This window comes from Ptychodera flava, chromosome 10 (genome assembly GCF_041260155.1).
Source record: "Ptychodera flava strain L36383 chromosome 10, AS_Pfla_20210202, whole genome shotgun sequence".
Lineage (NCBI taxonomy): Eukaryota > Metazoa > Hemichordata > Enteropneusta > Ptychoderidae > Ptychodera > Ptychodera flava.
The window spans coordinates 15,532,057-15,559,696 of record NC_091937.1 but is presented as its reverse complement, the minus strand read 5'-3'; the positions used below and the strand labels follow the sequence as shown (position 1 = coordinate 15,559,696).

At 38.9% G+C, this 27,640-nt stretch overlaps 4 protein-coding genes across 4 annotated transcripts; 2 read left to right on the top strand and 2 right to left on the bottom strand.

The window, feature by feature from the left end:
- The first annotated feature begins 479 nt into the window (after positions 1-479).
- Positions 480-1,204, top strand: LOC139142109 (late histone H1-like). The gene has a single exon (XM_070711932.1). It carries the CDS (start codon positions 528-530, stop codon positions 1,104-1,106), a length of 579 nt encoding a protein of 192 aa, XP_070568033.1. The 5' UTR covers positions 480-527; the 3' UTR covers positions 1,107-1,204.
- Positions 1,205-1,440: 236 nt separating this feature from the next.
- On the bottom strand, positions 1,441-27,640 carry LOC139142104 (xaa-Pro aminopeptidase 1-like). Its single transcript, XM_070711927.1, has 21 exons — positions 27,407-27,640; positions 17,391-17,527; positions 16,368-16,478; positions 16,055-16,109; positions 15,228-15,332; positions 13,564-13,671; positions 12,092-12,241; positions 11,538-11,633; positions 11,264-11,345; positions 10,110-10,347; positions 9,552-9,638; positions 8,297-8,409; positions 6,741-6,818; positions 6,120-6,191; positions 5,560-5,623; positions 5,219-5,288; positions 4,750-4,854; positions 4,326-4,397; positions 3,680-3,756; positions 2,870-2,968; positions 1,441-2,503 (listed from the first exon to the last, which is right to left on the bottom strand). Exons 1-21 carry the CDS (start codon positions 27,447-27,449, stop codon positions 2,288-2,290), a joined length of 2,178 nt encoding a protein of 725 aa, XP_070568028.1. The 5' UTR covers positions 27,450-27,640; the 3' UTR covers positions 1,441-2,287.
- Positions 18,628-19,443, top strand: LOC139141429 (sperm-specific H1/protamine-like protein type 2). Its single transcript, XM_070711054.1, has one exon. It carries the CDS (start codon positions 18,641-18,643, stop codon positions 19,217-19,219), a length of 579 nt encoding a protein of 192 aa, XP_070567155.1. The 5' UTR covers positions 18,628-18,640; the 3' UTR covers positions 19,220-19,443.
- On the bottom strand, positions 23,182-23,906 carry LOC139141428 (sperm-specific H1/protamine-like protein type 2). Its single transcript, XM_070711052.1, has one exon. It carries the CDS (start codon positions 23,830-23,832, stop codon positions 23,254-23,256), a length of 579 nt encoding a protein of 192 aa, XP_070567153.1. The 5' UTR covers positions 23,833-23,906; the 3' UTR covers positions 23,182-23,253.

Sequence of the window (27,640 nt, the reverse complement as noted above, 5' to 3'; positions counted from 1 at the left end):
CATAAAAGGATTTCTCACAGAAAACGATATAATGTTGTGTCACCGATTCATCAATTGAAAGCTGACTATATCTTAAGTATTTTTGTCTCGTGTAAGGATATATCCTTCAGGTTTTAAAGGCCGAGAAAATGTCGAAGAAACAGTCGGGAAAAACAGGCGGACGGTCATTTTCAAGTCCAATGATGTGGGCTAAAGTAACGAATAATGTGAACGTACACATAAAGATATACAACATTTATGCTGGATATGGTGTAAACATAATCGGTTTTCATGAGATTGTAACGAAATGTACCATGAGTAAATATTTGGCGAGAATTTCGACAATTCTTGAAAGCAAAAAGTACACGATCAGCAAGAAAATGACAACGCCAGGACGCTGAGCGGCCTCGTTGACACCTATGTTTTCTCCGACGTTCGCGAGACTACTATAATAAAGGCGTCCTCTGTCACCAGTCTCACATTCTCAGACAATCGTCTCAACAGTTCACTTGTTCTACACCAGCAAATCATTGTAATACGTTGACATCATGGCAGAAACCGCTCCAGCAAAGAAACCCAAGGCAGCTCCTACCCATCCAAAGACCATCGACATGGTTGTTGAGGCCATCAAGTCTTTGAAAGACAAGAAGGGTAGCTCCGTCCAGGCCATCAAAGCCTACATCACTTCTCACTATCCCACTGTAAGCGAGTCTCACCTGACCTCCAACCTTCGTCGTGCTCTCAAGTCTGGTCTTGAATCTGGTGTCCTGGTTCGACCGAAGGGGTCAACGGCCACTGGTGTCACCGGGCGTCTTCGCGTCGGCAAGCTGCCCGAGAAACCAAAGAAGAAGAAGCCGGCCAAGAAAGCTGCTCCAAAGAAGAAGCCAGCTAAGAAACCCAAAGACAAGAAGCCGAAAGAGAAGAAAGTAACCAAGACGAAAAAGGCCAAATCCACTCCTAAGAAAACCGCCAAGAAAACCCCGAAGAAGGACAGCAAGCCAAAGAAGCCAGCCAAGAAGGTGACAAAGAAACCAGTCAAGAAAGCAACGAAGAAACCTGTGGCCAAAAAGACACCAAAGAAGACATCCAAACCGAAGAAACCCAAGACAAAGGCTGAGAAGAAATAAATCTCAGCTAAACTACAAAACCCAAACCAAACGGTCCTTTTCAGGGCCAACACATCCTCCGAAAGAGTATACCTTACCATGTATGTATGTATGTATGTATGTATGTATGGCTCACAATGTGACTCCCAGTTTTGCATTAATGATGTTCAAAAGGCGAAACAAATGGAGTCCACAACTGTTCCTACATAATGATGTATGTACGTATGCCTGTGTGCGCTTACAAAATGTTAACTTAACATTTTGTTTTACATATGTTTCACGAGTATTAGAGAAAAAAATTCAGCTGCGGAATCCTTCTTCGCTATCAGCACATATTTAGTCGAAATAAAGCCAATTTTACAGTATAAATTTTATTAGATAATTGAACTCAGAGCACCAACCAATTATTTAAAAACGCATTCGATAAAACACGGCGATGCATCATGCGATATTTTTTACAGGTCTCTCAATATTCACGAAACACTTTCATTTTAATAACACATAGTGATTTTACATTTTTCAAAGTATATTACATTTTATTTGCATCTTTAAATTGCTTCCGTAGTGCTTAATATGTAACAATAATCTCGATCACAGCTTGGTCTAGTCTAAATCAACACACACTATAGCAACTATAGCTACTAGATTATAACAAAGTAACATGGGACGAGGTTATACCTTTCCATAAATTCTCTACTCACTATACAAACGTTGAGTCCCTCTCTGGCGTGTATGCAACCATCATCAGGACTTCAACACGTTTCTACACTACAAACAAAGAAAGAAAACCTACAAGAAAGAGAGGTTGCATCATTTGAAGGTAAATATGGTTTCGCTTCAAGCAACTTCGTCGGTCCATGACTTGTACGCAATAAGATATATAAATCATGACAGATCTCTTCAATAAATTCATTAGTATTTTGAAAGTCTATTACAAAAAAACTTGATACAACTGCAAACCACTTTCATTCTCCTTCACGACACACTATTGCTACAACTGCGGATGTTCTGAAATTTACTGGCACACGTGACAGTTTTACTTCAAATTGAGAGCGACGCCATAAGCCTCTGTCGATTTACAACGATCAAAGATGAAAGATAAATTTATCTAGATTTCAATAGGTATGTCCCGTATGAAAAGACATCACAACGAAAAAACAACTTAAAATTTAAAATTCGATATCCCACACACTGTGTTTACATCAATTAAAAAGATTGAATATTGAGACAACTGTCACGGTCATTAGAAGAATAACATTCGCGAAGATAGTCTGGGCACTGTCGGTTGGAGAATCGTATGGAACGGGTACTGCCTCAGTTTGCCGTATCATCCAATCGTAGGCATCCTGGTTCTTCTGCCTCAGTCTGGGACCAATCTTCTCCCGTATTTTCTGGTGGTACTCGTTCAACCAGTTCAGCTGAGAATAAATAAATAAATGAATGAATAAATAATAAACCATGAATTGATAAATAAAATGTAGAAATAATTAAATACACAGGTACATAATACATAAACACATAAATACAGACATATATACATACCTAGAAACATATCTAGATACGACGCTGACTGCCTAGCTTTGAGCGATAGATGGCGCACTTGTATGTGCAGTCGCTTTCATTGCAAGTGTGAATATGTTAGTTAAAGCATTCATAATTGTAAAACGGTTTAGGAGGGGCACTCTATTAATTTCAACGAACTGTATTTACCAGGAATTTCTGATTTCTTAACTTATCTGAAATCGTCAAATTTTGAACTGTCACGATTACCACGATAGTCTCACCTGATCCAATGACATCATCTCGTATTTAATCAGTTTTGGCTCGAATGGTACAAACGCCACTGGTTCAAATGTGTAGTATTTCATATCCCCGAAGTTGTTCTGTCAAAACGTAGAATAACGAAGCATGGATATTTAATACTGATGATAGCACGGCAACCAGTGAAATGTATATAGAAATGCAGCCGCAAAACTGTGGCATTTTCATAGTTAAAGATTATTATTATTGATAGGGATCAGCTATTTTGATCACGTTTTCTTCATCACAATAGGATGAGGACTGTGTGATGATGGATTACCAACAACTGCAGTGTCACTTCCAGATGAAATGAATCATGTTGTACGATATACGATCCCGGTGTTTTTCAAAGGTAACCTTACAAAGTGGCAATCAAATTTGCAGCTTATGGACCGGTAATGGTTATTTAATAGGATTTCATTTCTGTAGACCCAAAGTCGTACGTATTTTGGAGGCATTATATTAGACCCAAAAACATGAAATATTACAAGTACCGAGATCGTAAATGTTGACTTAAGGTCATTAGCTGAAGTGATTCAATGAAACCTCCATATTCACAGTAAAGTAACACCATTAAGGTAGCACGCGCCATCAAAATGAGAGATTTAAACTTAGGGTAAACTTTCGTCAAGGAAACTCTATAAAATTCTGTTTCAAAACTAAGAATAAAAAACAAATTCAAAATGGCCACTAGCTATCCCTGTGCTAATTTTATTTCTCTACGTATTTGAAAACGAATCAACATCAGATCTGTTCCCGAGGCACAGTGTATCGTAAGAAAGGAATTGACGTACCGGTGTGTCTGCATTTATCACCATGACGACGGTTTCGAGACGAACACCAAAGTCGTTGTCTTCATAGTAACCAGGCTCTAGGGAAATGAAGAAAACTTTTATTGCAGGCTGCTATCTTTCTAGAGGGCGCTGCATTCGATAATGTCTGTTCACGTGAAGTCATTGACAGCAAAACATGAGATGGGAGGTTCTCCAAGGGGTATAATCCAGACTGTATAATCAGCGTGAAATGTTTGCGTTTTAAAATATCATCGCAATAGTTTGGCACAAATCCCATTGTTATCAATGGTGATGGTGGACCCGTTTACAGAAAACTAGGTTGAACATAATAGACAGTGAATTGAGCAAGACGAATCACAATGCGGTAGGTACAATTATCCAGCTTGCAACGTGAAATGCAATGGTCATCGGCCAATGTAGCTTTGAATGCACGCGGAGTGCATACAGAGAAAAGCGCAACTTTGACCTTGTTCGCCCTATGTGACCAAGTTTCAAAATTGCTGACATAATCATATTCACTGTCACAATACAATCGTGCAGAATACAGACTGAAGCTCTCAGATAGTCTCAACTGATAAGAAGGCGTTTGCTTGGTATCCCTCCATTCGTACATACCATACGTTATTCGTTTTCTGGGAACCCTTACCGTCAGATGCAAACATTCCATACTCTAGCGGGGCTTCTCCCTCGCGGTATCCGATTCTGATACGATGTGGTCCTAGATTTACAACAAATATTGGAAAGGTTAGTTTCCTGACATTGCGATCATTGGCGAGCATCGATGCCTGTTATAATCACATGCGTAGATGACCACCCCATTACAAAGGATGTGCACTTTTAGAAGAGGAATGCGGCCCCGAAGGCCTTATAGAGCTCGTGATGTAAGTTGAATGTCACTATCCCATGCGACATTTCAAGTTACAGGCATTATACACGGCAGACGCTATGCTAACGTGTTTGATGATGACTTCAAAATAGTTCCTGAATAACTTTGCAGTATTTCCCAGATTGCAATGTTGCAGAAATCGTGAAGAGTAAAAATCGAAATGCTCGACCTTTAAATATGTTACCTTCGTGCACATTCAACATAGCGCCGATGCCGTGTCCAGTTCCGTGTCGATAGTCCCAACCGTGGTTCCAAAGAGGCTGACGAGCGTGTGCATCGATATCGCGACCTTACAGAAGAAACGCATATAAGTACAGTTATTTGGCTAACCCTGGAAACACCAGGCTTTGGTTTTAAAAGTTCAAGACGTACATTAAGCTCAGCCCTGCCCTATTCTAGGAGGGTGCTGTGTAATTGTGCGCCCAGGATAATCTTCTCAGTTAAATCGGCCTTCGGGCATCGACCAATCGGCATGTTGGTACAATACTTTGAACACAATATACAATTCATATATATATATATATAAAGACATATGCCAATGATTTCTCAATTTTGTCAAGATTTGCCGACGAAACGGCCTGCAAATATATATGCACGTTTTTCTCTGTGGATTATACTATGCAACAAAAAACAATTGAGTGACAATTTCATACCATAGGTTCCTTCTGGGAAAATACTCATGGCCAGATCGATGACCCCCATCAGCACTCGGGTATACGCTTGCTGTGAACAACAACGCAAATTAATATTCACATTAGCATTACTGAAGAGTAATCTACTCGAGAGGAGACAGGGAAGTGCACAATGTACAAATAATGAGTTGTGGAAAATATGTATTTTCGACACCCTCAACGATTTTTCAAATTCACTCGATGTCATCATGAGAGAACCTTTCTGCATACACTGAGAACCCCTAGGTGGTGAAAATATTTGCTTTTATTGTCTGTTATTGCGATGTTATTCTTCATTCGGATACAACTATAGGGATCTTTACCATATGAACCTCTCTGGGAGTTCCGAAGTGCATCGTTCTCGTCGTGTCAACAGTGGTACCGCACCTGAAGCGAACAAGACATGGTAGAACCATACATTAAAAAGCAGATATACTTGGAACAGATTTAAGTTGAATACCAACGAGACAGATGGGTATCATTTACCAGTTACTGACGCCTTGTTGACGTAATGTTAATCTATCTAAACATCGTGCCTGAGTGGGTATAAATATAACAACGTGTCTATCTCTATATGTCTGACGGTGTCTGTCTGCCTACCTTCCTGTCTGTAAATCAATTTATCATCGATCAATCAATCCATCAATCAATCAATTCATCTATTTAATTATCTATATATCTATCCATCGACCAGCTATCTATCTATCTATCTATCTATCTATCTATCTATCTATCTATCTATCTATCTATCTGTCTATCTGTCTATCTATATATCTCTATCTCTCTCCCGTTCATTCTCTCTCTCACACCAACAGGGAAAATAGATAGATAAATAACCAAATAAATAAATAAATGAATAATGAATAAATAAATAAATACTCACTTGAACTGGCCCCCAGAGTCAAGCAGATACAAATTGTCATTGGTTATTTTGGCGTTGGTCTCCTCACTTGGTCTAGGGTGAAATGAAACAGATAAGTTTTTAATGCAATTAGTAGAGAAAAAGTGCCTCTGTAAAGAAAGAGACATCTTCTTCTCATCTTTTCCGGCAATGATATGAGCTCATTCAATCCTGGCTTTCGTCGACGACAATAAAATACATGTATACACCAATGTTCCTTTGATTTTCATTTAAAATACCCACACTCTCGTATTATAATCCACTACACACTGTAGTAACTTCCTCAGTGGAATAGGAATCTAAGATTGTAGCCAATGGTACACAATTTAAGAATATCATACATGCACAAAAATAGGACTCTCACAAGGTAAACAACCTCTGATACGTTAAGTTCGTCGTGAACAGAGAAAAAGAATGTTTCATTCCAAGAACTCTTTCCGACAACATGTGAGAGTAACTACACTGTTGCACTATTTGGTTTTTAAGGTACAACGCGCCTTGGGACACACTTTCCGACGCTTATTTTTCAGTACTTTTCCGAACTGTTCTTGTTGACCCATGTTGAAGCTTTCTTGGTACGAAGGGTACTTCACCACAGCATACCTGTAGTGTATTACGGCGCCATTGGGACCAAAGGCGGATATCGATTCAAAACTAGGCATCACATAATCGGGCTGTTCCCTGTGTAAAAAGACAATCATTATAATAATTATTATATACACTCTACTCGTTCAAGTCATTCCATCGTCGTTGGTAATGTCTAAATGGCATGAATTATCATATTTAAAGGTATACTGTCACCTGTTCCAATTTTGTCACAATTACAATGAAAAGAGAAAATCTAACCAATCACAGATTTTAAGGGGTGGCCGATTTTTAAAAACAGCGCCCTCACATGTATATTTTGAACACCAAGGAACGCCCCTTTGACCATATATGGACATATTTAGATTACAGGTGACTGTATACCTTTTATTCATACAGTCATCTTTAAAAGTTGCCAATCATTGTTTGTCTTCAATTGTTCGAATCATTGTTTGTCTACCTAGAGATTTGACGACAGAGTCGGGGATGAATATGACGACTTCAGCGTGAAAAATTCATTTCAGATTTATCAATCGTATGAGCTTTCCTCTATACACAGATATGCACAGTTAGTTAACTATTGGAACGAAAAAATTACGTTGGTGTTGTTAATCAAACTAAGGACGGTAAATACACAAAAATAAAATATTGTACTTTACTCTATGACGGCATATGATGTAAGGTACGGCGAGAAGAAAACAATTATGAGAAAGTAGTGTTCACCACAGTACTAGAGATTTCCCATAATGCATCATGATTTGTACCAACGTAGATTCCCCTGTGAAGTCTACCATGTCTCTCATGTGTAGACAAAATCAGGGACTAGTTGTAAAAATGTTGAAAACGTACTTTTAAGGACACCTTTCTTCTCAATTCCCATTTTAAAGGATTAAGAAAATTGTGCTTGATTGAGAGAGGAGATAGCATTTTTGTAAATTTTCTACTGATTGTGTCCTCAGCCATACAGAATAAAATGATTGAAAAAGGGAGACTAGTTGCCACAAAAGAATATTGATTTTTCCAAATAGAAAAGACAAAGAAATGCTAGCATTCTAGCTTTTTTCAGAGAATGACCCCTTCAGTTGGTCATAACTTGCTTCCCAAAACTGTGACATTTGTAGTACCTGCAGAATGTGACTTTTATGGTTAATTGACGGTTTCTTTGAAATTTATACTACAATATTTCAACGTACTTTTAATAAATATAATTAATCAATTATCGTGAGACTTCACATTATTGCTTTTATACAGAACTGAAAAAGTTATAAGAAAACTAATGTCGTTGGTACAAATCAAACAGCATTGTGGGTAATTTATTGTACTGTGTTCTCGTCTTGATATGTGAGATACGTCATACATGCCTCATCCTTTGATTTGAGCTTTTCACGTTACTTTACAACAAATTCCAGCCTTAAAACACGTAGTGAGCTGTTTAATTGAAGCATTATTTTCTGCTGCTCTAAAACAGTAGATTGTTTGAGAAAAATGTGTGTTGCTGAAGGTATAAAATGGTACATTTGTCAAGAGCACAAGGAACTGTCGAGTCGGCATCCTAAAATTGAAAGAAATCTTACTCTCTGAAAGTCGCAAGTTTTGCAGCAGCCGATATTTCCGTTAGCTCCTCTCCATCTTTCATGGCGTTTTCGATCCAATGTAAGAACTCATTAACGGCAATGGCGTCTTGTATCTGTCGAATGGGAAGAGAAACTTGAAAATGTGAGTGGGAATGAAAGTATGGCATGATATCTGCAATTTTCTACCAATCTGCCAAAGGCTTACAGGCGAGTGGGAGTGTCCTCGATAACCATATTTTTCTGTTCGTCGCGTATAAAATCGACAAGTAGACAAGTGAAAAGGGACTGTTGAGAACATTAGGCTTACATTTATATTCATTAACATCGCCTCCGTGCAGATATTCCGACTTGCAAGCATGCACTCAAATACTCTTGGCTCTTTATACACATCCACACTCACGTACGTCTTATTATTAGCGAACCCCCAGGGTTACTTTCCCCTAAACAGGTCCGCACTCCTCTGATCAGACCGATGGGCGGAGTATGTTAAACACAAAGGGCGGCAAAAATGGGACTCCTCGCTGATGCCTCAGCCTTGTTACGAGATCAAAGATTACGAAATTAGAGACATGTATTCGCACAGGGGATAGTTATGAATATGATCAATAAATGTCTTGTATTAAACTTTTTTTCATTGTGCAAGCCTTACCTGTGTCCAGTGTGTGCCTATTACTTTACCCTCGCTATCTGCCTATACTATTTCAAAGAAAACAGTCTATATCTGTATCCCCTTCATTAATTTGTTCTGCCGATCACCAACGTAGGGGCTTATCGCCCTGACCAAATAACTCCTTAGCAGCTCATAAGGTAGTAGACGGAAGCAGAACAAATTAATGAAGGCGATTAAGGAGGACAATTAATAGGTATGGGCACGGACGGTCCCTCCATGATTTGGGCTACTGTTTTCTTTGAAATACTATACAGATAAAGCTAGGGTAGAGTAATAGGCACACACTAGACATAGGTAAGGCTTTTATAATGGAAAAAAATTAATACATGACATTTATTGATCATATTCATAACTTCTAGACAATATTGCTTGCAATACCCTGTGGTATTCGTTGGTTTGAAAAGCTATATCGGCTGTATATTATCGAAATATCACGGTATACAGGAATTTACATGTGGAACGCCGACACTCGTCGTCCGCACATCGCAGGCTTTAAAATTTGTAGCATGAAAAGTCGATGTTGTCGTGCTTTGCACAGCTTTATTCTTCTACATGCCTTTAAAGTCTATATTCTGCAATACTTACATTTCCTTCCTTCATTCCCTCGATTTCATTGTCGTTCTTTACTGCCTTCATAATTCGGATCGGAACAGCCGCTGAGTAATGTTTTGCCTTCAACGTGAAAACAAAAGAAACATCAAACATACAAACATGAAAGTAATCTTGAGGTACATGTTAATATTCGTCATATTTAATCAACAATCCTTAGCAGAGCGATCTCTACAGGCTAGCTGAGTTAAGAAACAGCACTACTGGGCACAGCGTACTGAAGCTTCGAGGTGTGAATACCCTCAATTGATGCTCCACAACTACTCAGACACATCTTGATATAATTTTCTATTCAGAACTCTTCATATCAAAGTGTTACTTTGAGAAATTTTCCCCTCGGTTTTGGAGACACTCTCTCGGGATTCAAAACAAGGTCCATAACTGCACAAGAAAAGTATTATTCGCTTCAATGATGATAATTGTTTCCATACAAGTACTTCTTGTTCAATTAACTGTATTTTATTTCATATTTGTTATTTCTTTGAACACATTTTTTTTTCATTTTAAGCAAAAAAACACCTCAAAATTACGAACCTCAGCTACATTGCCATAGACACCATAACTGGCTAAGTGACTGATCCAAACTTTATCGATGCCTGCCGTATCGGCTTCGTCGTTGAGATCACCGAGGAATGTGTTGTACTCTCGGATATGCAGACATTGATGGTTTTGCTGAGCGTTTCCGCAAACACTTGACTGGTCGCTTCGTTTGAGATGATCCCGTATTTCAGCTACATTAGTCACAAGTTTGTCCACGTTTTTGATGTACAGACTATTGTGAAGAAATGTGTGTAATATGATGACTTGGGAGCCGTCACTATTTACGACCAGGAGGTTTAGAGGAATGGGAAGTAGTCACCCAGAAATTGATGAACAGTACGGGGTGCTCAAAACGATTTTGCCGTAAACGATGGCGGCTCCCTTAGAACATGTCACTTAAAGTAACAATATTAATGCTGTATTTTAATCAGTCGGAAATACCTCTAAGTCACTGTCAGATAAGAAGCGTCTGACCGTTTCTTGAATCTAATACACTGAAGGACAGCTGAAAGTAGTTTAACATGGTTATTCTGTGTACATGGAACTCTGTACATCTGTGTTTCTATGAAACATTTAATTATCTCAAACAGCAAACTGTTAAATTGTTGTGTTGTTCCATGATCTACAGTTTACTTCATAAGATTTGCATAGTTGTGTAATTGTTGAAGTTTGCTGAATATTTTGTGATGTTCAGTCCGATACGATGTGCCCTTCATTGTAACTGTAATATCTTGTAATTTGGACTCAAAATAACATTTAATTATTTCTATATATAGTCCGGCACTCCTCTAAACAAAGGTTTTACACAGATTTTCAGTTAAATAATTATTCCGAATTCAAATACACTTGTTTTAAGTCGTTATCGTAATATCAAATGACCAAATTTCGCTAAAATTATTTGCTTCTTTTACTGTCTAAAGTTGATTGATTTAAATTCATGCAATAGGATTGAAAACAAAGGTAAGTGTTTGATCTATCATAATTTATGCATGTATATGGAGGGAAATTGTCAATTTTAATATGACTTGGAGTATGATGACAATGACGGTGACAGACGGTGATTACGAGATTATGATTATGACGACGACGACGACGATGATATTGATAATGATGACAATGACGGTGATGCTGGCGTAGTGATTACTCACATTGTCTCATCCATTTTGACAATGGTGTACGCTGAGAAAACGGGGTTGTTTGGAATATCCGCCCCTCTCAAGTTAAACAACCCTGAAACAATGTACACAAGTAAGCCATTTCATTACAAATACGTTATTAAGCACCATTGGATGAACATTTGCAAAAAAAATACACAAAATGCCAGAAAAACTTGTGTTGCGGCTACACTATACCGAAAATGATAATTGGAACTCTCTTACGGAACACACCTGTTGATAAAAATTTAATATGGTTTCTACTTACACGCAGTGTCGTCCAAAGCATGAAGTACCAACATGTCTGCGTCGACTTTTTGCATTTCAGTGCGCACGTCTTTGATCTTATCCCACCACTCTTGTCCTGCGAAGTAAAAATTCAGTAAATAACGACACCGATGGTATTATAGTATCATAATATAGCCAGGGAAGCATATGTACACTCGATTGACCCAAACAACTTACGTTAGTCACATTTGCTGGTATAATATACATTCCAGATGATTATACTATTACTTGAAAATTTCAATACTTACAAAGATACAAACAAAGCTACCATGTGCGCGCATGGCGATTCAATATGATTGACATTACACAAGAGATTCTCATCACATTTAAAATTGGCTCGTCACTGAAACTATTCCACACTTTGTTATTATCATGAACTAAACCTTCACAGTTATTCATAACATTGCAGAAATATAATGTTTTTTTTAGTGGATAAATTTTATTAATCTATGCAAGTACAATATTTTTATGAGTTAGAATTCTGGGGAAATGTCCAGTTTGAGATCAAATGTGAATTCATTTCGCTGTACAAACCTGCCCACTTGACGTCCATAATCATCAGCGGTTCATTGGTACATTCAGGCCGGTCAGTCCACACCAGGTCAACTAAATTCGTCTCGTTAGAGTACATTACAATGTGTTTGCTGGATTTCTCGAAGGCATCCTTGTAAGAATTATACATACCTAACGGAATGAAACGATAAAGTTAGCATAAATTCATGCGTTGGGCGAAACGCATTGTTGTCGTTATGTGGTTGAACTCAATTCTTTAAAGGGAGGCAGTCGTCTGAACTGCCCTCAATTGTCGCTAGGAACCCCTATGACCGATGTAAACACTGTATCTAGGCTACGTTGGCGATTGATGAAAGTTAAAACATGGCTGTCATAATGTAAATCGTAAAAGTTAAATGTTGCGCTATGTTGACATGGTGCATCTACATGTGCATGAAATACTTTTGTAGAGAAGAAAATCGCACATGCGTAGTTCCGACAACCGCTTCCCTTTAAGGCAAAATGCGCCTCTGTGGAAGATATTCGGACCCTCAAACTTTTACAGTGCTTTTCTAGTCTACTACTTTTTGAGGCTCATTTGAAGCTCATTGAGTCATTTAAATTTTATTTTTGTGAAATGCGAAACTTTAATCCCCATACAGTTAACACAGAAATGGGCGACAATTTTGAATTTTTAGAGTCGGTAAATATTGGTTGATTTGTTTCTTCAGAGCCAATTTTGCCCAGTGACGCCTTGTTTCTATTCTTGATTTCGAAAGGGAATCATTTCTAGTTTCCGCATGTATACTTTGAGCAAAAGTGTAAGTCTTTCAACTCCAAGGCGCGTACTACCCATTTAAAATTTCATGAACAACAGAAAATCGTGGAACGACCGTTCATGTACCTCTAAAAGTTGGGTATTCTGAGGTTTTTGCTCTATGATATGTCTCGACTGTCACACACAAGAAAAGTGACAACGAAAAATATCGATGGTAGAAACGAACTTTGTTCATTCCTTTCTCATAAATTAAAGTTTACATATTCCTCTATCTATCGTTTCATTTTGATTTGTTTCAAACCTCTGTCAATTAAGCAATAAAGCACACCCAGCAAAGGTATATCACGAGATTTGACCGGTTCATATGCATATATGAAGAGAATTGGTCAAATTCGAGTGATATACCGTAGTTGTGTGTGATTTATTGCTATTATATCATGACAATATATTTAAATTCTGGCATGGAAATTCAAAAAAGGACGTTTGCTCAAGCTGAGAGCTCGCATGTGTGCCAGCCGTGGTATATCATGAATATACCACGGTCCTTTTCGTGACCAATCAGATCGCTATATTTGCACCATCACTGTACTGGTATGATATAATAGACATACACAAGATGATTTTAATATCCGTCTGCCATTGGAATTTGCAGTCCCATATCCAATCACAATGATTATTGTTCTCTTCTCTGTAACGTAGTTGCTGTAAAGTTTGTAAAACAGTGTTAGTTACTTACTGAATGATACGACTGTCGGGTCAAAGGCAACTCTGGTTGGATTTTCAGCGGTCCCAGATGGTAGAACATCAATCAGCCAATCCCATTCGCTTGGTGTATCTGCGTCACCTGGAGACGACACAAAGATATTCGCTGTATAACTGTTCATTTTAAAAAACTAATCTCTCAGTACAAGATGCGGGTTGTATTCGTATTAATTTAATGCAAATTATATTAATGAGCATTGTTTCGTTATTGAAATTTTATGCTAATGAATCCCTATCAGTGTGGAATATTCATGAACCTTGCATTGTATAAAAACAACACCTTGACTCCTTTTGTTTTCCTTTTATCGACGAGTTCACAGCATGTACACATGCACTGACCAGACAGGAGGATAACAGCATGCGCTTGTTTGCCAGAAGGCCTGAGAGTGGCCCGAAAATGATCTGTTTCACAACAAAGGGAAACAGACTGTATTTAATCGTCTCTCGGGCCCCTATGGAAACAATATATGCTATTACCCGAATATGGCCAGTCGATTTGTGTGTGTAACACACGTTGTCAGATTTTCTCACTGAAAAACTGAGAAGTTCCTCTGATATCACTCGCAGACGACACGGCAATCTTCTTGTACATGTTCAACAATGTGCGCATGCGTAGACAGCGCTTTCAAACCGATTAATAATTTTGGAAACTGTTTTTACCTGTAAATGGCGCCAAAATGGCGCATATCACGTGACCGTAAATAAACGAATGACGACACAAATTTTGGACGATGTGAGTTAAAAATTAGAGTGTTTCACAAATTTTCGGTCGACAAGTGAAGGTACAGTCCATTGAAATCAAAGGCAGTATGACCCCTTGACCCCCACATGCAAACAAACACGAACAAAACATGGTAATACCACACACTAAGTGAGGCTACCCACAACTCCCCTTGATTTGTTCACTCAGACATTTTTTGCTAAAGGCTTTTTCAATTTTATTAGTTTCTTAACAATTTTTAACTTACAATTCAAGTTCAGGATTATTTGTTAAGACTATGTTCCAAAATTATTGATTATGATTAAAATTCAAGAGAAAATTGAATGAGAAGTTGATGTTTGGAGGTTCTAAAAATTGCACACTTGTCAAGATAAAGTTATCAGCAACTAGGATGGTTTCATGATACCACCTGTCAGACATGCAAATTTCCTTTGTTACGAACAGTAAAAAAAATCAATACCCTTTCTTTCGCCAACACAGATGCAACTTATTCCCTTAGTTTCCTTGAAAATATTGTGTATGGCTGTCAAAAATTTATGTCGACAAAATTACAAAATTGCTATCTCCTCCGCAGAAAAAGGGTTGATCTTCTCATTATTCACAGTGAGAAATCAGAAAATTATGATGATCAGAACTATGTTGCCAGAATTTTGAAATATGGACCGAGTTGTTCTGTGTACAGAAGAAATTTGCTTCAGTTCAGTGAGTGATCTCCGTGTGTACAGATCATGGAGGATTGTGGGTAGCCTCACTTACTGTGGTAATACCACAGCTACTTACTTAGCTATCAGAATATTGTTATTTACTATCGTTTCAATGCTCACATCCATTGTAAAGTCTGTCTTCCTGGGATTTAAGTGGGTACTGTCAATCTTATTGCACACAAGGCAACTCCTTATTTTCAAATGGTATCTCACCTTGGCGCATGAGTTTCCAATTGCAGTCAAGTTGTTGTTCGGATTGTAAGAAGTATCGTCCATCGGTCCACAGCGCTGCCTCGTCAGTCGTAACAATGGACAGGCCTGAAGAGGTGAAAGAAATTTATAGAAAATGAAATAATTGGTCAACGGTCGATAAATTTATGGTCATTTCGAGTTAGCTGTAAGGAATCTTAGGATGCATGCTATGAAAGAAAGACAGACGATTTCAGGTAATAGATGAAACATTAGAACTTGGTGGTCACTTTGGTAACATGCTGTTTCTTTCGCATACAAATATTCGACATACTATTTTTTGGAACAGAATGAAGAAATGTTTAAACTTTTGTTATTAGCGTAGAAAAAACAGTGAAGCTGAAGAGACAATCAACAATGTTCGCTTTGCAGATGCCAATCTGTACCAAATTTGACCAATTTTAAGATTCAACGGTCCATCCCGAAAAAAGTGAACTACTTATGCAGTGGGCTCGCATTTTACGTTTATTTGACCAAATTTAGTAAGCTTTTCTTCTCATTTTGTCTTCAATTGGCTTCCGTTGAAATAAAGGAAATATGTTTTGAAATATCAACAAATAATCAACGTCATTGTTCAGATACCAACTCATGTACAATTCATAAAACTGTGTTTTTATCTTATCCCTTGCCCTAAATCCCATAAAACAATAATTGGAAAGGTGACTTGTTTTAGTGAAACATATGCAAGAGATGTATCCACCAATGTAAGAATAGTTCAGTGCAGTGCTGCCGGTGTTAGTCTGGTATGCGTTCGTTTTTCTTTTTGTTTAAACATTTTGACACCAACTCACCTGCAGAGCCGGACATTCCTGTCAGCCAGCGTCGCCGCCTATGACAAGGTGCGCCCTGTAGAATGAGACAGGAAAATTTGACAGGCATACACAAGGAGAACCTATGTCTGGAATAACTACGAGTCCTATCGTTTGATCGATCACATATGCACTGATACACACTCCTGTGTGTTTATTTACTTTCAACATTTTCAACAGTAATTTTACCACAACTAAAGCATAATAACAAGCCTGGTTCTTCAGAGAATGGATGAATAAGCTATTGTATACGGCACAAGATTCAAGCGTCTTGAAGAAACCATAACGCACTTACATAGTGGGAATCTGTAGGCGGTATTATGTATGCCAAAGCGTCAAAGCTTGCCATCTCTCGCCGCAAGGCGTCCAATCTCTCTCCTGTGTGGACTGTCGTCGGTGGGTATCTCTGTATTTAAGATCATAAAATTATGTAGACTCAAAATAAATCGTCATATGGTATCAACGGACAGTAATTGTAAACAAACGAAATTTCACTAGTATCTCATCGGAAGTCCCGTTAAAACAATATTTAGTCTATCATATTTCATCGTTCACAGTCTAGAGTGGTGTCTTGTTCCTTAAGGTAGAATGCACCTCGGGGACAGGTACTCGGACTCTTAAGCTTTTGTAGTACTTATTTGGTATACCTCTTGTGGGCGTTCATTTCAAAGCGTATTGATATTGTGAACGTTTTTCGATTAGAGCCAACACAAGCCTGAGGATGGCGGCCATTTTGAATGTCGAATGTCGATAAACATTGTGCAATTTGTTTCTGTATCACCAGATTTTGCACTATGACCTATGGTTTTTATTCTTCAGTTTGAAAGGGGCGGCTTAAAATTTCCTTGCGGAAAGATTGAGCAAATGTTAATGTCGTTTAAGCTTTGAGGCGCGAACTGCTTTAAAAATGGTTTGCGCTTCGACTGATGGTAACTTTGTTTTTCGATTATTGCTGCTCAGGCGCAGTAGCTCTCACACGTGCACCGTACCATGATGGTGCTGTCCTAGTAACCGTACTTCATTAATCACAGTCACTCTACTTGTTGAGTGACCGTGGTTTCATCAAATTGAAGACTATGGTTTGGGTAATAAAAAAATTTTGGTCGGTCGGAAGTCAGCAGTGCAAGACAAATTTCACGCACACACTTGAGCAGAGGGCGCTCTTTAACAGCAACTCACAGCCTTCCTGAAGCCTCAAGGCATAGACTTCGCCTTCCTGATGTCGAGCAAATCATTGCAATCTAGCTGGAAAAGACTAAGATATTGACAAAATTCCCCACCCTATTGTGAATAAACAGTTTAGCAGTTTTCAACTCACCGGATTGCTTAGATCCGTGCAATCTCTTTGGGTATCTGGTATTTCATCTCCCTCTCTCCTTGATCGCTGCACACTGTCACTCCTAAATCGGTTCGAGCCCTCAAAGAATGCTTCCGGCAATCCTGCACCAAGAGTCACTGATGTTGTGGAAATAAAGTGAAAATAAAGAACTCTTTGACAATGTCCGCAGTTTCCATCAATTTAATTTTGGTATCATGATAGCAGTTTTCCGATCACGAGAGAGAGAGAGAGAGAGAGAGAGAGAGAGAGAGAGAGAGAGAGAGAGAGAGAGAGAGAGAGAGAGAGAGAGAGAGAGAGAGACAGGCAGAGAGGCAGAGAGAGGCAGAGAGATAGGGGCAGATAGATGGAGACAGAAACAGAGAGACAGAGGCAGACACACGGAGACAGACATCTCTCTCATGTTCCCATCACCCACATGACTTTTAAATTCGGGCTGTACATATTACAATCATAGATAGCAGTGTCTACGATACAATGAGGTTTGGGAAACTATGCAAACCATCAGATGAATAACGACACTCTAGAATACGTGTCAATGTATGAAAACTCTGTGGCATTATTTTAGAGTAATTCCTTTAATTTAAAGCATACGGTTGCCAATAAAAGTTTTCGCCGGGTATCAGTGATTGTCGTATTCGAGGGCGCACTTCCGATCCCGACCTGACATATCATGCTACGAGAGCGTCCGTTTCAAAGTAAGACATGAGATTTACTGGTAAATCCCACCCTTGTAATAATCTAAACTTTGCAAATAAACAACCAATTGAAAGCTGCATATATGTGAAGACATTTATTTACACATCTAGGGGACGTATTTCAGGATTAGAAATCTGTTTAAATTTAACTAAGTGTCACATTAGCAGTATCGTTATCGTCTCTGCTTTTATGGATAAAAGTAAATAACGAATGCAAAAGACGCTTAAGGACAAGTGCAATTTGTGACGATTTTGCAGCGAAGGAAATCGGCTGTTGACCGGTAACAATGAAATTGTCCTTGGACAAATATTTGGGAAGATTTTTTACATTTCTTTGAAGGAAAAAAACACACGGAAAGTGAAAAAATGGCAACACCAGCACCCAGAGTGACCTCGTTAACACCTATGTTTTCTGTGACGTTCGCGTCGCTTCTATAATTCGGGCGTCTCCTCACTCGACTCAAACATACACAGACAATCGTCTGAACGACACATTCTCTCTATAACAGCAAGTTGTTACACTACGTGGACATCATGGCAGAAACCGCTCCAGCAAAGAAACCCAGGGCAGCTCCTACCCATCCAAAGACCATCGACATGGTTGTTGAGGCCATCAAGTCTTTGAAAGACAAGAAAGGTAGCTCCGTCCAGGCCATCAAAGCCTACATCACTTCTCACTATCCCACTGTCAGCGAGTCTCACCTGACCTCCAGCCTTCGTCGTGCTCTCAAGTCCGGCCTTGAATCTGGTGTCCTGGTTCGTCCGAAGGGGTCAACGGCCACCGGTGTCACTGGCCGTCTTCGCGTCGGCAAGCTGCCCGAGAAACCAAAGAAGAAGAAGCCGGCCAAGAAAGCTACTCCAAAGAAGAAGCCAGCTAAGAAACCCAAAGACAAGAAGCCGAAAGAGAAGAAAGTGACCAAGACGAAAAAGGCTAAATCCACTCCTAAGAAAACCGCCAAGAAAACTCCGAAGAAGGACAGCAAGCCAAAGAAGCCAGCCAAGAAGGCGACAAAGAAACCAGTCAAGAAAGCAACAAAGAAACCCGTCGCCAAGAAGACACCAAAGAAGACATCCAAACCGAAGAAACCCAAGACAAAGGCTGAGAAGAAATAAATCTCAGCTAAACTACAAAACCCAAACCAAACGGTCCTTTTCAGGGCCAACACATCCTCCGAAAGAGTATACCTTACCATGTATGTATGTATGTATGTATGTATGTATGTATGTATGTATGTATGTATGTATGTATGTATGTATGTATGTATGTATGTATGTATGTATGTATGTATGTATGTATGTATGTAGGATGAGTTAAAAAAAGTAAAAAAAGGCTTACTGGTAAGTATTAGATGTGTCTGGAAAATACACGAATATAAGTGTGTTGATCGATGGGTTGGTGGATTGCTTTTCCTACGGATGAAAGAAAATGATGACCATTGAGGCAACGTTGGAATTAAAAAAGAAAAATAAGTTGAACACTAAATGTCACTGCCGAAATAGTAAATTTACCCAGGATTTTGCAAAATAAATCATTATCGTTCTTATTTACGGATTAATGATCGTTTTGGCGTCAATTTATAAGTCAGGTTTTACAACCAACCCGCATATCTATGATCTCTTTCGGTCCTTCAGCCCGACTTCGCCCGGTCAAGGAGGTAGAACATTGTGTCATACATGTAAGGTCCCTGTCTCCAAACTTTGCTTGAGGATTTAGCCCATGATAAATGCAAGCAGCCAAAGTTCTGCTGGTGGCGACACAGAGCGACTTGTTAACTCAGTCCATACACACTAGAAGCAACCATTCTATTTACCATGTTTTGACCTACATACCCGGATGACATGTACCATTGTAAATTCAAGCAGAGTCATAAACCAGTCTTATTGTTATGATAAACATGATAGAATCTATGATAACGCTACAACCTGTGACTTATTTTATTCAATGCACACAGCTTTAAATTGACTAGGTTTCTGATCAATTCTTTCTTTTGGTGTTCAATATCAATATGCAAATAGGCGTGTGTTTTTTTTTTTTCGATAAACCAGATTAATAGATGGTAAAAACGAACACTTTATAATAAAGCCAGCGATGCCTACGAAAAGCCGCTCATGCCGCATACTGCCGTATGAGTGACAACAGGCAGGCGGGGTAGATGGAAATCGGCTAGACAAGTCTCACACATGAACCATAGAAAGTAGAAGAGAGACTCACTTCCACTGTCTATACATTAACATATCTTCTTTATAAAAAGATACTGCTTTCCATAATAGTAAAACGTATGCTGACACAAACATATCTCATCGATCATTTTTCAGTTCGCGAGTTAATAAAACGTCTTGCAAAAATCATCATGGAGCATATAAATAAGTGTGACTTTTTTCGAGAGTGTGCGACAAGAAATCGAGGTGGCGATCGCAATACACAAGATTCATGAAAACCTCCCCTTTAGTATGATGTCGTCAATATACAAATTCTGTATTTTAGTGAGCGGTCGTTCAATTTGAGTAGAGTTCGTCACTATGGAGCGAATAAAGTCTAGCTCGCGATCACCGCGATCAAATTTAAACGTTGTTTTCCAGCGAGCAGCGCAAATGAAAACTGCAGTCAAACCTACCGTATTGGTCACCCTTACAGAGTAGTCACCTCTTCACAACACTTGTTGTAAAACACGCTTACATGTTTAAGTAGACCACTTCAAGTTTTCTGTGCGCTTACATACAAAAACGTTACGTAACCACTGCAATGGGGCTACCGAAAACGACTAATTTTCCCCCGTAACAACTGTGGAAATACAATAGATAACAAGAGAGTTGGACGCAATTACATTCATAAGGTACTATTTTGTTTAGAAATTTAATTTCAACTCTTTTCCTTAGTCAGTGGTGTCAGAACGAGATGTCGTGAGCGCAATGAAGATAAGATAAGAGAAGAAGTGGTTTTATGACAGTTAATGACATTTTCACAGCATTGAAATAACCCGTATGCAGCGGATACTTCGTCTGTTATTGTTGATATAAGCTTTTTATCAACAATTATTTCAATTTGGGTTTTCTTGTGACTGTTTTTGACCTTTATCTTGATAAACTATGTTGAATTTATCAAAGCAAGTTAAAGCTCCATTTGCTGGCTGTAACTCTTGATGCATTTTCATGTTTGCTTGGTGAGTTCGTAAAGTACCGTTTCTTTGTGCTCATAGTAGTCCTGGCGTCCGTCTTATTAAGACGCCCTATCTCTGTAAGATTCAATGCTATCAATGACGGAATTTCAGTCCGCACGAGAATTCATATGTAAATATAACATAGCATGTCATGCACAAATCGTTTGTTCAGTTACACTTTGAATTGAATTATATTTCAGAAGAAAATACGATGCTTGGTTTTTTTTGGCAAAAAGAAGAATTTAAAATGTTATCAAAAGTCACGGCTTTAGTTCCTGTGTGTAAGATTGACGAGCAATATCTACAGTAACGCGACAGCTATGTAAATTTCTCAATACCTGGCGCCAATTCTGTACTTGTACGCTATGCATGGAAAAAGCATACAGACTATATCAATTCCGTTGTGAGATTACTGACAGCGAATATCAGTACATTTATATGACATCAATTTTTTGTTTGTGTTATGCATGAGTTCACTCGGACATAGGTTTTGGCAGCGGCGTTATCTGAAATACGAAGCTCTATGCTATCATTAAGGGTGCTGGATATAAAGTAGATTTATGGCACAGTCTGCACCCAAATATTGTTAGGCTCTGTCTAATAATTTTAATAGGAGAGTTTCAGGGTGCCTGAAACTCAGAGGTTGAGAGTTTTGATAAATTGACGTTAAAATTTGTACTTTCGTATGTTCTATCGTCGAAAATTAACAAATGCGATCAAATAAAGTAAAGCCAAACCTGTTCACAGTTATCATAACAAGGGAGTTCCACGCACTAGATGTGTAGAAAGTGGGTATGGCATTACTTATGGTGCATGCAGGTGATGAGCCGAGTGTGAATTTAGGAAAACATTGCACAATATACAATATTCATATTCTTGAAAATAAGTAATCGCGCATTCAATATCTAATTAATGGTGATGCGTATATAGAAAATTGTCAAACAAACATAATCACGCTTTCAGTCTGAGAATTTTACAGAGGTCATTCGCAGTCAGATATGCTGACCATTAATAAAGATGGCGCTTCTGCAGAGTGTCTTTAACATTGAAAATGTTCAAAGACTTTCTCATACAGTGATTACAGGTGAGAATTAATCAAACACCTAGTCGCTTTAAAGCTGTGTACAATGAATAAGATTGGTCACGGGTTGTAGCGGTTATCATAGCTGGTTTATGACTCTGCTTGAATTTACAATGGTAGATGTCATCCGGGTATGTAGGTCAAAACATGGGAGATAAAATGGACGATTCTAGTGTGTATGGACTGAGTTCCCAATTCACTGGCGGCTGGCTGTATCCCTCAACTGAGTGATTGGTTGTTGCCACCAGCACTACCGTCGCGCTGTAGCTCCTTACATGTAGCGGGGCAAATCCCCCAAGTAAAGTTTTGGGACATGGATGGTGTATGACTGACACAATGTGTCGGGGACTAGTCGGGTGTAAGGGTCGACGGGGATAATAGGATACGTAGGTTGGTTGTAAAACCTGGCTTGATTGACGCCTAAATGTATAAGTTAGGAACAATAACAAATAACTATCGAAAAATCCTGTGCAAAGATACGATTTCGGCAGTAAGGGACTGGACATGCATTGTTCTAATTGTTTTTTCTTTTCCAATTCACTCATTACCTAATGGTAAGCCATTTTCTTTCATCCGTGGACACAGCCATCCACCAACTCATCCATAAACAACAACATACATTCGTGGCATTATACAGACATCCAATTCTTAGTGGTAAGCGTTTTAAATTTATCTTGAAAAGACCAATATATTCACTCGTCTAACATACATACATGTACATGTAAGCCTTTTTTTAACTTTTTTTAACTCATCGTATATGCATGCATACATACATGCATACATACATACATACATACATACATACATACATACATACTACATACATACAAGGTAAGGTATACTCTTTCGGAGGATGTGTTGGCCCTGAAAAGGACCGTTTGGTTTGGGTTTTGTAGTTTAGCTGAGATTTATTTCTTCTCAGCCTTTGTCTTGGGTTTCTTCGGTTTGGATGTCTTCTTTGGTGTCTTTTTGGCGACAGGTTTCTTTGTTGCTTTCTTGACTGGTTTCTTTGTCGCCTTCTTGGCTGGCTTCTTTGGCTTGCTGTCCTTCTTCGGAGTTTTCTTGGCGGTTTTCTTAGGAGTGGATTTAGCCTTTTTCGTCTTGGTCACTTTCTTCTCTTTCGGCTTCTTGTCTTTGGGTTTCTTAGCTGGCTTCTTCTTTGGAGTAGCTTTCTTGGCCGGCTTCTTCTTCTTTGGTTTCTCGGGCAGCTTGCCGACGCGAAGACGGCCGGTGACACCGGTGGCCGTTGACCCCTTCGGACGAACCAGGACACCAGATTCAAGACCGGACTTGAGAGCACGACGAAGGCTGGAGGTCAGGTGAGACTCGCTGACAGTGGGATAGTGAGAAGTGATGTAGGCTTTGATGGCCTGGACGGAGCTACCTTTCTTGTCTTTCAAAGACTTGATGGCCTCAACAACCATGTCGATGGTCTTTGGATGGGTAGGAGCTGCCCTGGGTTTCTTTGCTGGAGCGGTTTCTGCCATGATTTCCACGCAGTATAACGACTTGCTGATATAGAGAGAATCTGTTGTTCAGACGATTGTCTGTGAATGTGCGAGTTGAGTGAGGAGACGCCCGAATTATAGAAGCGACGCGAACGTCACAGAAAACATAGGTGTTAACAAGGTCACGCTTGTTGCTGGTGTTGCCTTTTTTCACTTTTCGTGTGTTTTTTCCTTCAAGGAAATGTAAAAAATCTTCCCAAATATTTGTCCAAGGACAATTTCATTGTTACCGGTCAAAAGCCGATTTCCTTCGCTGCTAATCCACCCTAAAATTGCACTTGTCCTCAAGTGTCTTTTGCATTCATTATTTACTTTTATCCGTAAAAGCAGAGACAATAACGATACTACTAGGTGTGATATCCAGTTTATCATTGCCATTTAAACAGATTTCAAATCCTGAAATATGTCCCAAGGATGTGTAAATAAATATCCTCACATATATGCAGCTTTCAATTGGTTGTTTTTTCGCAAAAGTTAGATTATTCTTGCTTTAAAACGGACGCTTTCATAGTATGATGTGGTCAGGCCCGGTTTGGAAGCACGCCCTCCTATACGACAATCACTGATACCCTGTGAACAATTCAATCAGAAACCGTATTCTTTAAATCGAAGAAATTACTCGAAAATGATAACACAGTATTTTCTTACATTGACACGTATTCTGGAATGTCGTGATTTCATCTGATGGTTCGCATAGTTTCCCCATTGAGTTAGAATCGGAGCTCCATGATTTCCCAAACTTCATTGTACCGTGGACACTACTGTCTACGATTGTACAGCCCGAATTTAAAAGTCATGTGGATTATGAGAACATGAGAGAGATGTCTGTCTCCGTGTGTCTGTCTCTGTCTCCATCTCTCTGTCCCTAATCTCTGTCTGTCTGTCTGTCTATTTATTTTGCTAACAGTTATTATAATTGAATTATTATCATTATCAAGTAAATAAATTATTTTTATTCTCTCTCTCTCTCTCTCTCTCTCTCTCTCTCTCTCTCTCTCTCTCTCTCTCTCTCTCTCTCTCTCTCTCTCTCTCTCTCTCTCTCTCGTGATCGGAAAGTATATATTTAATATAATTTATCAAAATTCTCAACCTCTGAGATTCAAGCATCCTTCAACCCTGAAACTCTCCTATTAAAATTATTAGACAGAGCCCTGACAATATTTAGATGCGACTGGCCATAAATCTCAGCACCTTAATGATAGCATGGAGCTTCGTATCTCAGATAACGTCGCTGCCAAAACCTATGTCCGAGTGAACCGATGCATAACACAGACAAAAAATTGGTGTCATATAAATGTACTGATATTCGCTATCAGTAATCTCACAACGAAATGGATATAGTCTGTGTGCCACCTCCCACGCATAACGTACAGATACAGATGTGTCTTGAGAAATTAACTTTGCGATACAGCTTGGTGAAATTTATCGTCAGCGTTCCGGTAGATATTGCTATCGAATCCTTACATGATTAAAGGGACGAGGTCGTCGGAACTGCGCATGTTCGACTTTCTTGTTTACAAACAATTTATTTCATGCATGATATCTAGATGCATCAGGTAAGCATAGCTGCAACATTTAAATTTTACGATATTCATTGTTAATAAACATGTTTTAACTTTTATCAATCGCCAACGGACCCTAGATACAGTGTTTATATCGGTCGTAGGGGTCCCTGGCAACCTTTGAGCAAAGTTCCGACGACCGCCTCCCTTTAGAGAAACTGAAAGCTTTGAATGTGGATAGCATTTTCCATTGTTTCTGCGAGAAAAAGTTAAGCAACTTCCCTGATTTTCTTTCTAAAATGCATTCAAATGCAAAGTATTTTAGCATTATCTACACAACGAAGTGTGCACCATACCCCATGTTGCTGTTTACATATGAGTTCCAGTCTGGACTGAAATTCATTCGTAAGTGAGGGCGCATTAATAAGATGGACGCAAGGCACTTTTAACATAATGAGAACAAACTTTAACAGTACTTTACGAACTCACCAAGAAAACTTGGAAATAGATCAAGAGTTACAGCCAGCAAATCGAGATTTGCCTTGCTTTGATAAATTCATAATGGTATATCAAAAATAAAGGTAAAACCAGTCACCAGAAAACGCAAATTCAAATCATTAATGATGAATGATAAAAAAAAACTTATAACAACAATAAACGACACAGTATCCGCTGCAAACACGCCATTGAAATGTCATGAAAATGCCATTAAATGTCATTATCTGTCATAAAACCACTGCTAAACTAATCCACATCGCGTTCACGACATCTCGTCCTGACTCCACTAATAAATAAAGTTCAGGGAAATTTCAAAACACAACAGTACTACGTGATAGCGTCCTTCTCTCCTGATCTCTATCGTATTTCCACAGTTGTTATGGGGAAATCAGTAATAAGTCGTTTTTGGTGGCCGATTTTAGTGGCTAAGTGAAGTTTTTACGTGTAAGCGCACAGCAAGTAACAGCTTAGTTAAACATTGAAATGTTTATAACACTTGCCAGGCTCATGGATTACTTTTTATCTTACATTGTTGACAGGTATGTGACAGGTAGCCATATTTGATAAAAGTAGATAATCACTGGGGTTTAGGTAGCACACTGAGATCAATTGTAGTTGAATTTAGCACGAGCTTTCGAAGACTACAGTCTCAAGCATCTGATGAAGGAGACTGTTGTCTTCGAAAGCTCATGCTAAATTCAACTACAGTTGATCTCACTGTGCTGCCTAAACCCCAGTGATTATTTTACTTCAAAAGTCAAAGTTCCGCAAGCGGGTGGCTATTCTACCTTAAGGCTACATCCCCTCCAAGTATTATATAAAATGTTTTCGCCATTGAGATTGTCAAACTTGTCCTGAAAAATGGTTGGGACTTATCGTCATATCACGCGCAACACGAACTTTAGACTTTCACCAACGACATTTAAATAGCGATATTCAGAAAGTGCTGTTCTGGAACGGAAATGTGGAAAAACCAGAATCGATTTTTCCGTCACACAAACAATAGTCCAGAGATAAATGGTATTTTTATGCTCTTGCGAGTAGAAACATTATATACCTTCCTGAACTTAAACAGCGATTTCAAAGAATGCTAATGGGTGATGGAAAGTGTAAAATGAACGCTGCTCGTAGTTAAAGGCCTTTTTGGCAATCCCTGGGATCGCCTTTGTTTTAGTTTGTAAGAGGATTATGGAGGTGTGATAGCCTTTTGTTTTCCATTGAAATTGTAATCTTGTAGGTAAAATTCTGATGAGACAATGTGGCGCCAACGAAGGCCTTTGAATACTTTAGGCGGGCTTGAAGGTATGTTTGTTGGTAACTCACTCTTTCAGCATAAGACTAACTTTCCTCGTGATAAAATATAATATCCAGGGTGAGTAACTTGCTCCTTTACAAGGGTGTCCATATTGAAAGAAAAGAATGAAAAGTGTGACGCGAAAACAGTTTCTTATGGCATTGACATCAGTATTGCATGGAGTTGCCTGTCCTCGACAAATCATCACGTCCATCGATATTGGCAGCAATGTGGTTCAAGGAAAATAACACACACTTACCGAACGCGAAGGAGGTCATCAACAAAAGACATTTTCTCGCCATGTTTCACAGCTCAAAAAGCAATGGTTCTGATGGTTCGCAGGTCCAGAACTCTCACTCAGAGACTGAAGCTGCAGTGAAGGTTCAGCAATTTGATCTCGGAAATGTGCTATTAGCTAAAAAAAAACACTTTCCTGTTGCGCACATGCATCAACATCTATGCATGAATATCTCCGGCTCCCTAACTCAGTTTT

Bases quoted from the DNA above. Each gene is read 5' to 3' on its own strand.
- LOC139142109 (XM_070711932.1), top strand. From the start codon at position 528: ATGGCAGAAACCGCTCCAGCAAAGAAACCCAAGGCAGCTCCTACCCAT.
- LOC139141429 (XM_070711054.1), top strand. From the start codon at position 18,641: ATGGCAGAAACCGCTCCAGCAAAGAAACCCAGGGCAGCTCCTACCCAT.
- LOC139141428 (XM_070711052.1), bottom strand. From the start codon at position 23,832: ATGGCAGAAACCGCTCCAGCAAAGAAACCCAGGGCAGCTCCTACCCAT.
- LOC139142104 (XM_070711927.1), bottom strand. From the start codon at position 27,449: ATGGCGAGAAAATGTCTTTTGTTGATGACCTCCTTCGCGTTCG. The intron at 16,110-16,367 runs GTAAGTGCGTTA...CTCATTCTACAG, and splicing joins CGCCTACAGATTCCCACTAT to GGCGCACCTTGTCATAGGCG. The intron at 2,969-3,679 runs GTACGTCAATTC...ACGTTTTGACAG, and splicing joins TGATAAATGCAGACACACCG to AACAACTTCGGGGATATGAA.